This window comes from Temnothorax longispinosus, chromosome 12 (genome assembly GCF_030848805.1).
Source record: "Temnothorax longispinosus isolate EJ_2023e chromosome 12, Tlon_JGU_v1, whole genome shotgun sequence".
Classification (NCBI taxonomy): domain Eukaryota; kingdom Metazoa; phylum Arthropoda; class Insecta; order Hymenoptera; family Formicidae; genus Temnothorax; species Temnothorax longispinosus.
Window position 1 is genome coordinate 10267550 of NC_092369.1, and position 12099 is coordinate 10279648.

A 12099-nucleotide genomic window follows, 5' to 3' on the forward strand; every position below is an offset into this window, starting at 1 on the left:
GACTGGTTGGAGAAGGAGGAACACTCTCGCACTCGATATCGCAATTATGCCGAGTCTCGATATTTCGATAATCGAATATTTCGATAGAATGTGAATCGACAGCAGAAACATCCAGACAGCATAAAATATTTATGATAATTTTAAAAATTTATTTTCCAAAAATATTTCATAAAGATTTTAGAATAATACAAAAATTATTACTAACAACATGTAAAATATATTTTAGAAATGTATTGAAAACTATTTCTTGTATATACATTGAAATGTTTTTTGATATCCTTTGGCAATATAATATAAACATTTATTATAAACATTTCAATCCATATTAGATATATCTCTGTGACAAATATTGAAATATTATTTTTGAAAATATTTCATTTGACTTGCATAGTATCACACGTGATGATACAAGATCAAAGTTTCATATTCAAATATTTCGTCATTATTAGTAGAACGTGATGAATACGAAACAAATTGATTTCGGGACGACTGGCATTGCAATTTATTTAATTAGTAAGTAAAACCTATATATCAACCCTGTATTTATTCCTTATTGTAATATATTTAACATTTAACCGTCGCGTAGATTCGGCATTCGCACATTGACGTTCCATTAGAACGCATTATTTCGCAAGACTTATTCGGCCGAAGATGTTTTGCGTGAATATTCGACAAAGTGATTGTTGATATTGCAAATATTGCAGATATCAACTTACAAAAATCTACAATATCAACTTGTATATTTAACTAATATATCAGGATCATAAAGCAAAAAAATGACTGCTATATATGAAGCAAGCGTATAGCATTTATTGCTGAAATGAGAAACGCGAAAGTAAAAACGGGACGCGTAGTGACGCCGCGCGCGGCGCGGGCGCTTTTTTGGCGCGTGAAGTTGCCCGCGCGGAAACGAAGCCATCGCCATATTGATTACGTTCTCCTTCCACTAAATTCCACTTCCAGAAGGCGGCTGACACGGAACGGATCGGCTCCCGAACGAGTGACGTCGCGGCTCATTTTAATCGGTAAGTATAACACATATTAACCTTGTATGCGTTATATTCACTGCGGTATCTATCGCGCAGTATAGATTTAGAGCTCGGGTGTTGATATTTTCTGAAAATACGTACTTTACATACGTGTTCCGCGATACTTGTTCGGCCGAAGGCGCGCATCGCATCGCGCGAGCAATATCGCGAAAGTGACGATCGCATTTTCGAGTGTCGCGAATATTTACACGCTATTCGCTAGAAAATATGTAAAATAACAATCGACACAATCGTAATAATAGGCGAGCTTGCAATATTTGATTTTCAAGTTTGGAGAATTCATGATCACAAAGGTGAGAGTGGGATGCTGGGATGTGTAGCGAGTGTATAGCGACGCCGCGCGCCGCGGCGCCTATCGGCGTGAGAAGTTGACCGCGCGCGAGAAACGAAGCGCCACCGCCGTATTAATTACGTTTTCCTTTTCCAGAACGCGACGAATACGAGACGGAGACGATTCAGTTTCGGAACGAGTGGCATGACTTATTTAATTGGTAAGTATGTAACATGCATTAACTTTGCATTTCACATTTATTGCAATATCTATCGCGAAGTATAGATTCGGCGCTCGGATATTAATATGATAATCCGTTCGAATGCGTATTTCGAAAGCCTTATTGTTCGACCTATTGTAATATCTATCGCGCGAATCAATCTAGTGACGCCGCGTCGCTTTTTTAGCACCCGTAAGACCTTTTACGTCATCTTACACAGATATACATTTCGTAGCACTTTTATTTGAAATATCGTTGATATATATCGAATGTGCCATAATTTCTTCTACATTTATTTCTCCGCTGTCGTAATATAATTAAGTACGCGTCGCGTGTGATTAATATGTCGAGAGTATCATACAAAGTATATGGCAAAGCTATGCGATGATTGTATTGTAGTGATTACTTTAATCGCGTTCAATTGCAATTATTTGTTTCAGGAAACAGATGTGAGTGCCGAAGGAATAACAATGCGGAATGAAGAGAAGAGCCGAAGGAAGCGAGGACCAGATGTAACAAATAGCGAGAGAGGTGAGCATTTCATAATCTATAATCTTCTATTAATTGTTACTGATAGGAATAAATATTTATTCGCAGTATTGTTTTCAGATCACTGTGTAATATAATAATGTATTGCATGTTTAATACATTGTTTAATAAATAAAATATCTTGGATCATATTTTGAGATTTTTGTAATATTTAATAAATTATTTATGGACATAATTAATATTAATAAATATGTATAAATTATTAATTGCTAATATATCTAAAATATTTCTAAATAATTAAAATTTATAATAGTTTAAATTATATCTAAAAAAAACATAGTTGATATCTAAAAAAAACATTTTTTATTAAGACCTTATTCTTTTATTAAATATTTATTTAAATTACGAATAAAGTAATACTTGAGTATAAAGTTGTTCTTCCATATATTTATTTTAGACATTATTTATATTTGAATTTTTTCGTATGTCACAGATCAGTCATCTTGTATATGTATAACTCGTCTATTGTGTAATGCAAGTGAAAAAGAGGGTCTGGATGATAGAACTCGAGAGGAAAATGAGGAGGTCTATGATGAGAACTATCGATGTCCCGGTGGAGCAACCTTGCGGTAAGCATTATTGCTTACTTGCGTAACATTAGTTGTTTTATTATAATAATTGAAAGATAATAATTAGAGAAAAAAATAATCTAAAACTAAATTTATTCCTATACAGATCTTTTTGAAAAAATTATAATTATTTCGATAGATATTTAATTAAAAAGCCGTAACAAAATTCTATGCATGTAACAATTATCTTTTGAATCATTGATTATTTTTGAGCGCCGTTTTAATTGAATCTTATATTTGTATTACAGAATTATCGTAGCTATGGCTGACAACTCCGCTGTCGATCGATGAGTGACAAACAACGAAACAACATTATTAATAAGGTAATAAAAATTGTATAAGATTATATTTACATATAATTATAATTGTACTAAAAATAAATACAGAACTTCATGGATCCGTTATCTTAAAATAAATGGGCTATAAATGTTTATGACAGATATTTTATCTCGGACTCGTTTTGCATTACTTATTAATTTAGTGTGCTAATGTGCTTGAGGCTGCACTCGCACAGGTACACAGAGAAAGAATAAATAGAGTAATGATTATTTAACTATTTATAAAAATAGAATTAAAATCAGGACCAAATACATTAAAAAATTATTAAACTATACTTGTTTCAAATACATTAAAAATAATATATCGAATTTGTTAACTTAAAAGAATGTAGAAATAAAATTTTTCTTTTCTAGACAATAAAACTCAGACAACAGAAATCAGAAAAAGATACTTATATCTAGAGTTGTATCTTACAATTCATAAAAATAAATAGTTAAAGAGCTTATTTTTCTAAAGATCTTTTTCGGAAAACGTATAATTATTGAAATAAAAATGTCTACATGAATAATAAATAAGAAGTTTAATACGCGTAAGAATTATTTAATATCAAATCATTTATTATTTATATGTTTCAGAAGAAAACAATGCGGAAAGTGTCGCATCGAGGGAGCTGACAACCCGAGAGGACAGCCTGAGAGGAGGAGGAGGCCTGGGAGAGGCATCAGGTGCCAGCGGAACAACTTTGCGGTAAATATTATTTTTTATTTTGTATAAGAGTATTTTTTTGTTTATCCTTTTTGTTTCACCATAATTTAGAAATAATAAGTTAGAAGAAGAGGAGTAATTTAATAGTTTATAAAAATTGATTCTTGTAAAGATTATTTTCAAAAAATGCATAATTATTTAAATAAATATCTAATTAAATAATGAATAAAAAGTTCGATGTCATAGAAATTATGTTATAAAATATTGGGTTTTTTTAAACACCGTTTTAATATGAATTTTATATTTGTATGTTACAGAATCAACGTAGCTACGTGGCAGATATAATTCCGCGGTTGCGCATCAGGGTCGGTGAGTGATAAATTAACATATTTATTGTAATAACAGATGTGTGGCAATTAAATTGTTAAATATATGTATCATATGATTTAGAAATGTATGCAATTTGATAACAAAGTATTGCTTCTTAAGATGAAAATTATGGGCATAGCACGGACATACACTAAGACTTTATTGGCAGTGCCAGAAAATGTATATGCCAAGTAGTTCCAATATGTTGAAAATAGGTGCGAGTGGCATATCAAGCAGTCCAGTAAAACGGTAAGAGCCTAAGTAGAATGGCTGATTCATAATTTTAAGACAAATGTTTTATGTTTTAAATCTTTGTTTTTATAATAGTAACACACAATAAGGCATATTGTGCGTTACTAAAAACAAAGATTTAAAGCATAAAATATTGTCTTAAAATTATAAGTTAACTATTTTGCTCAGGCCCTAACAAGCAAAACGCCGCGGCGCCGGCCGGCGTAGCCGCTCTCAGGTTTCTCTCTGGTTCCAATACTCACTGTCATTAACTAAAAATGTTTAGTGAACGCGACGTAACTATAGATTTTATTGAGAGTGCATATTGGAACGCAGCCCAGAGAGAAGCCTTTTCTCTGACGAGAGGCCGATTTTACTATCTTCTGTTAACTTTATCGGCCAATTAATTTTAAGAATTGCCGCTGTATATAAAGTTTAAAACTGATCATCTCTATCCTAATTTCTTGGCTGTCAAAAATCTATATTGCTATTGCCACGTAGATGCATTGCAAATGTTTGAAAAGCATGTGAGATTGTAGTTTTTTTCGAGTAGCTATTTTGTTGCGAGACAGTTTTTGAAGTTTACTGTTGATAATTCTGGGGATTTAATCGGGGCCACTATTTCCAACGTCTGTTAACTTCTAACCAACCGTTGACTTTTAAGAATATGAAAATTTAAGTTGGATATTTCGAAAGTTGACGGTCGGTTAGAAGGTGGAAATACTGGCCTTCGGCCGATTACGTTAACCGGAGGTAAATAATGAGAGAGCCTTAACATTATCGATTGTCGATACAAACTTTTCGACCGTCAACATATATAAATATCTGAACACCTTTATAATACTGCAATAATAAATTTATGATTTTTTATTATATAAATGCTTCATAAATAAGCATTTATATTGACAATTTAATTGTTATATTATTATTTATATTGTCTCGCAAAACTGCATTTTTTTTACTTAGCACTGTCATAGATATTTCAATTTGAACGATAAATAATATACACATAATATATAAATTTTAAAAATAAAGGATTAATTTATTAAATTTAAATTTTTTGCAATATACATTTATAATTATACTTTAAAATTTTTTACATAAAATATAATTTTGTTACAAAATTTTCATTATTGTTAACATCTTTTTCCTTCTGCATTTTTCTATAAATAAATTTTGTAACATCTATAATATATCTACATATATTAGAAATGGCACAAATTAATTAATTAATTTTGATTTTGATTGAAATACAACGTACGATAGCGATTCGTTATTCATTGTTGCGGCACTTCTGATATCTGATGTAAAGTGCAATATTACCATTTATTTAACTTTTTGTCACTTTTTCGTCTTTATACTTTCACCACCATGTTAGTCGAATCTACTTGGAGACCAGTCGTTCTTGCGACAGACGTGACGCGATTTGTAAACGTACATAGCATCTCTCAACGGTGAAAGCGTCAATCATTCGCATATTATTGGCTATCACAATCATCCTTTCGAGATTTCAGAATTTATATATGGATATGCACAACACGGGGGGGGGGGGAAATGACATTAATTTATACAAACATACATATATATACAAAATGCATATTTCTTCGATTATTTATCATATACATATGTACATTCGTTATGTACATTTATTACACATGTGTATAAAAAACGTTGATTACATATAGCGTACATATTTCTCGTTTCTTCATGTGTAACTACCGCGGGAGAAGTGAAGGAAAGAGGGTGCGCATATGTGTGTTCCAGGAATTATATTACAAGACAGAGAACATTGACTTTTGTTAATATAATACAGATGTATCATGTTATTAATATTTCTAAAGTAATAATGTATCATCTAATAATATCATCTGCTTTATTTCAACACGTAGACAGAAAAGAGTTTATTAAATATTTCTTTCTCTTTTGTAATCCTTATTCCATCAAGAAGTTGAGCACTGTTAAATTTGTATAATAGTGTTAAATAACACGCAATTTGAATCATTCCTATACGGTCACTACTGCTCTTACTCGCAATATCTCGTCAATTTAACTAAAACGACGTTAATTTAACTAAATCAATGGAGTTAAAATAATACTGTTTTGTGTTAAAATAATAAATTTCGTAGTTAAATAGTAGTTAAAAGTAACAAAATGTTATTGAAGTAACTCATCAAGATATTGATTTAAATAACTTTCATCCTTTAATATTGAACAGTGAGGGAGTTGAGGGAGACATTATTGCGCAAATTTTCTTAACGAACACAACAAATGGACAATATGCGATCGGAAAAGTCTATCTACTCGAGAAAGCAGATAAAGAAAGAAAAAGAAAAAAATAGCATTACAACTTTTTTATCGTTCATTATCGAGCACGGCCGATATCTGCGGCGGTCGGTGCACGATATAATTTTCATTTCTCCATGACAGAGAACACGAACGCGTTTGAAACGCGAAACATAACAATGCGCGTCGCCGTTTCATTGCTTGTATATCGAAATAACTCGGTCGTATAGTCCTCCCTGGGACACGTGTGCATACCGCGAGCACCGTTCGTTAGTACGTAGTCGAGCGATAAAACGACGCCGCCGTACGTCGTCGTCGTCGTCGTCCGTCGTCATCGTACCTGCAAAGCGTTTGTGAAACATTAAAAGCCGCAATATGCGACGTTGTCGCCTAATGACGCCCCTCGAGACGCCGCCGCCACGATAATTATTAGCGCGACGGCTTTATTGACGGTACACCGGAGAATACGCTCTCCTCGTCTTTCTCTCTCTCTCCCTCACTGTGGTGGTACGTTATAATTCTGCGCGATGCGACGACGTCACTTTTGTTAATGTCGCACGGGGAATACGGCGATAAGGCGCGCCGACACCGCGCGGTTCAACAGAACCGCTGCTCGTTTGCGCCGCATTAATCTAGAATTCAGATACATTCGATATATCTTGTTTAATGTCTCGTTTGCTTCTTCTTTTTTCTTTCCAATTCTTCGTATCTCGACGCTGGAGAAAGTACGCTGCTTGCGCAAAATTATAACGAAATCTCTATGTGCGATATTAAATTTGGAATTAATGTTGGGTACAATGCTATTAATCTCTCAGGAATATTAAAATATTTTCTATAATTACAATTACTATATATACACACATATATAACTTGGAGTGTAAATTAATGAGAGAGGAACAAAAAAAGAGAGCCTTTAGGTACTCTAATATATCATTGTTTTAAGTAAAAAATGAATAAATCCTTAGTTTATAAGTATGTTAGTTCCTTTAATTTTATAATTTTCTAAGTACCTATTAAAGATCGGCAATCGTTAAACTCGTCAGCATGCAACTTTCAGAGGATTCGTGAGAAATACGTTTGAATAATTTACAACTAAGCAGAATAAACAGGAATGATGGTGCAAATTGATAAGATCGCGGCCATTGTAAAGTAATCGCGTTATTGAGGCGTTTTTATTAAAACCGCCCCTGTATCGATCAGTCCTACGTTTTTCTTAACTCATTTGTATCATATTGTCCTCATTTGGGAAGGTCTAATATTATTAAGCGCCTGTATATTTATATAGTTCGAACGACACGATTATCTTTGCATCACGTCCTTTAAATTCCTCAAACACAATCAAGACTTGAAGAAATGAAAATACTGAAGAATTTGAAATACTTTCAAAGAAATGATGATAAATCATGCGAGGAATAAACATAACGCAAATGCAACAAAATTCTTAAATGCTTAAGTAATTAATGCAAAAAGTACGCTCATGAACGTTGGTTTGCTGAACAATTTACAATTAATTAGGTTTCGTGGGTTCTATCATCATTTGAGGTTCTATCACCGCGGGTATCAGAAACCGCTACACAGGTGTTGCCATTGATTCCCGCTGGGAAATTAACACTAACGCGAGCACTTTACATCACGAAGTCAGACGTCAGGTGCGCGACGTCTCGGCGCTGCGACTCAATGTTGCTCCAATTCAAATAACGCTTTACATTGCATCCGGCATCTCGAAAAGAGTGCTTAATATAAGTGCGCGCGCAGATGAAATGTACTTATGTTATTACAAATGTATAGGCACACTATAAGTTTCACGAAAATTTCACGATAATTGCAGCGAAAGTGTTATACTACGTAGATTGCACGCGAGTCCGTATACGCATTCTTTTTGTGAGGCAGAAATTTGCGCTGTTTAAATGCGCACGAAGTCTATCATTATTTCCGTTGCGAGAGGTTCGAGGATGCGAATTCAATATAATATTGCATGTTGCGTAAATCACGTTTCGAAATTTCAATCGCGTGACGTGGCTGTGATCCTTTATTTGATCTGCTATACACGCACGTTTCTCCGCTGCCTCACCAAATTTTTACTCAAGCGCGATATTTATAGAATACAGAAATTCTATACGCAATTGACAGACTGCGTACGGGTATTTGTATAGTTTTTCCATCTCTCTAGAATATCAATCAATACTTACACAATGTCATACGATTTTAATTGCTCGGTCGACGACGCGCGTCTTATATGCGATGCGTTGTGGTAAGTCGCGACCACGATTGTGACTTTTCTTTACTGACGTGGAAAATGCTTTTTCTCTATACCGCAACTTACTACCGTTATTAGATAATATTCGCTGAAAAAGTAATGAAGAATGACTTCTCAAGGAAATTGTCAACAGCTAGATAATACAGTATGGTTTGCCATCGCGCAATAGCGGTAAATGTCCGGACGTTTAACTTTGTACAGGTAAACATATCACTCTCTACGTGTGCGTATAAATATACCTACATACGTATCAATTTTTAATCTCTAAGATATACCGTGAACATTAAAAAACTTGCATTATATTGTAAGTTATTATAATTTTTTAAATAAATAATTTATTTATAACAATTTATACTATAATTTTTTAGACGTAACAAATAATTTATTTATAACAATATATAATGTTTTAAACGTAACAAATAATTCATTTATAACAACTTTGTTATGTATAGCAAGGCTATAATCAGTGGAATATTTGTTACGTTTAAAAAATTATATTGATATTGCAATTTATTTGTTATAAATACAACTGCTCTCATATCACAAGATTTCTTTCTCATTTTAGTTGAGCTTGGCTTTTTTAATTCATATTTTAAGATATCCCCGAATAATTACAATAATACTTTCGTATACATAAAACTTGTTTAATGTGACTTTTACTAGAATATTTTCTTGTATACGACTCTTTATCTCTCGTGGACGCATTTACTTGACGAGCGCATGCATTTCGAGATCTCCCTTGATTTCGACTTCAGGGGGGGAATCAGGTGCGAACGGCACGGGACGCGAAATCGGCCGAAACGGGAGCGTGCACCGTAAACGTGTAATTGACGCGAAAGCGTAATCGATAGTGCACTTAGCGAATATCCGTGTGGTACGTGTGTTACATACATACACAATGTACGTACGCGCGTGCGGATGCGTCGTGAAACGGTACGGAAGCGAGAGAAGCAGCAGGTGAGAGATAGAGAAATGCGTGAGGGCCGTGCGCTCTCGTGCAGAAAATACGAGCACGCACGCACGCACGCGCACAAACACAAACACACACACACACACACACACACATATACGTGAGGCGTACGTCACATTCGCGTGCCGGAGACACCGTTCTTAATTCCGGGGTCCTTGGAGGACTTAATAATGATAACGACACCGATGTGCCAGAAAAGCTCGATGTAAATCGCGGGGCGTAATCGCGGCTCTCTGTGTAGGTCGCCGCTCGAGTTTATGAAACTGCGAATGCGTGTATAATGTGTATCGTGCGTCACGTTACCCCGATCACACGCAATGACATCAAAAGTCTTAAATGCATGCGAACTTCACCGCGGAAATTCAGTATATTAATATTCGACAGCTAATTAATGGTTCTCTCTTGATGAAGTTCCTGGAAGTCGTAAAGCACAAATATATTTCCAAATACTTTTTTCTTAATATCGCCTGATACTATGATAATATTTTCTAATTATAGTAGCTATATATTTAATTGTCATACCTATAGCAAAAACCAAGTACGTAAAATGCAAGGCATAAACTTAACAATTGGAAATTATTTCAAAGAATATATTTGTATACAAAAAATTAAGATGGAACATTTTCTAGTCTTATTTTCGCATAATATATAAGTTCTAAAGATTTTGTTAAAATAATTGTTGTCAACAACTCAACTATCTACAAGAAAGAAAAAATTCTGGAATTTTAATAAAACCGTGCTATTATTGCATATTCCATGTGAAAGTTTTTAAATTTGATGTTATAACTAATTCTTATGATTGAGTAAAAATTGCCGAAATACGAGTTACACATATATGAAAATAAATCAATAGTATATAATATTTGAGAAATGTGAAAGGGGTCGAAATAGATATGTTTTTACTATAGATGAATAAAAAGTAAATAAGGAATAGCAAGTATGATATATTCGATACACATTATACAATTATACAATATTTAAATTCAATATTTCAGATATAGTTGGCAAACGAGTTAATCCCCAGTCACCTGGGGATTTCTTCAATCTTCTTTCAATGTTCTTTTGAGAATGCGCTTGATTCAACGTCTCGAGACGCAGGTACCAAGACGAACCGTATAATTTTACGAGGCTTAAACGCGGTTACCGGGTTTCCGCGGCGAATCTGTTCCGAGGACAGGCATCATTTGCATTTTTCGTGCGTATCATTATCCGCGTGGAAGTCGCTGTCGAGATTGAAGCCACGAGGGGAAGAAAGAGAGAGAATGAGCAATGAAGAGAAAAAGAGGATATGTGCGCTCGAGAATGTCGACATCGAACTCTCGACATAGGTGCCGACATTGCGCGAACGTTCATAATTACTGTGAGGTTCGCTGATCGCACCGGTAAATCGTTCAGACTTACGAGTACCTATCGAACACATTGAGAGTTCCGCCGTTGAGACGACTGAGGCAACTAATTTATGTTCTCCTGAAACGGGTAATTAATGGAATATGTTGCGATTAACGCGAGATTTTTGTGCACCCGAATGTAATATGCTTCTCGTCGTTTACGTCGCAGAATCGTGCAGCTGTTCAACAATGCAACAATGCCCGAAATTAGTGTGTATTATAGATAGAGGTAGAGAGTATTAGAGTGTATAGGTCGTCTCTAAAGTAGGCTTCAAAATAATCGATAAATCGACTTTTTATAAACAAACTTATTCAAATGATTCGAGAAGGCGATACAAAGCTGTATATTCCAACAAGCTCGATTAACTTCATATATTAGCGTATGATAGACGCCTTGTCACGGATATATAGCCGCGATCAATTTCAGTTCCACTTTGGGCGTAAGCTTGATAAAGGCTTGCACATTTCTGCGCATGTCTTATTTTCGCCAGTTACGCAAACGTAACACGCACACGTTATTTATGTGCATTATAATCGCATAATAATCGCGTCATACGTTCGTATTATTCACATGCGTGTATTAATTTCACGCGATACAACTTTATTGCGGGGCGCGTGCACCTGTATATCGCACACGGCTCATCGGCGCGAAAGCGATCGCAGCAACCGGCCTCGATTGAAATTTTCCTTGGAAATCGCTGAAAGAGGCCGAGAGAGAGAGAGAGACAGAGAGAGAAAGAAGGAGGAACAGAGAAAGAGAGAAAGAGACAAAGAGGGTAAGAGGAATCCGGCAAAGCCTGCCGCACGTCGCGTCGCGCATAACGATAATGGAGATTACAAACGCCAGTCCGTCAGTTTCTCATTCTGGGAGCGACGTGTGCTTGCGCAATATGATTAAAAGAAGCAGATTATCGTCGGCAAGGGGGCACGGGTTGGCGGCCGGCGCGGCGCGGCGGGAC

At 35.0% G+C, this 12099-nt stretch overlaps 1 protein-coding gene and 1 long non-coding RNA gene across 3 annotated transcripts in view; both read left to right on the forward strand.

Moving 5' to 3' along the window:
* Window positions 1-952: 952 nt before the first annotated feature.
* The window catches only part of LOC139823003 (uncharacterized), a 146210-nt gene continuing 135063 nt past the window's right edge, over window positions 953-12099 (forward strand). For both annotated transcript variants that reach the window (XR_011734668.1, XR_011734667.1), the window contains exons 1-7: window positions 953-1025; window positions 1477-1540; window positions 1981-2071; window positions 2523-2658; window positions 2907-2981; window positions 3573-3684; window positions 3960-4011. This is a non-coding gene — a long non-coding RNA (uncharacterized lncRNA). The remainder of the gene's footprint in view (window positions 1026-1476; window positions 1541-1980; window positions 2072-2522; window positions 2659-2906; window positions 2982-3572; window positions 3685-3959; window positions 4012-12099) is intronic.
* LOC139823204 (leukotriene A-4 hydrolase-like) overlaps window positions 4190-12099 on the forward strand; it is a 37755-nt gene continuing 29845 nt past the window's right edge. The window contains exon 1 of the mRNA XM_071795595.1: window positions 4190-4260. Coding sequence (XP_071651696.1) covers window positions 4190-4260 — 71 coding nt within the window. The remainder of the gene's footprint in view (window positions 4261-12099) is intronic.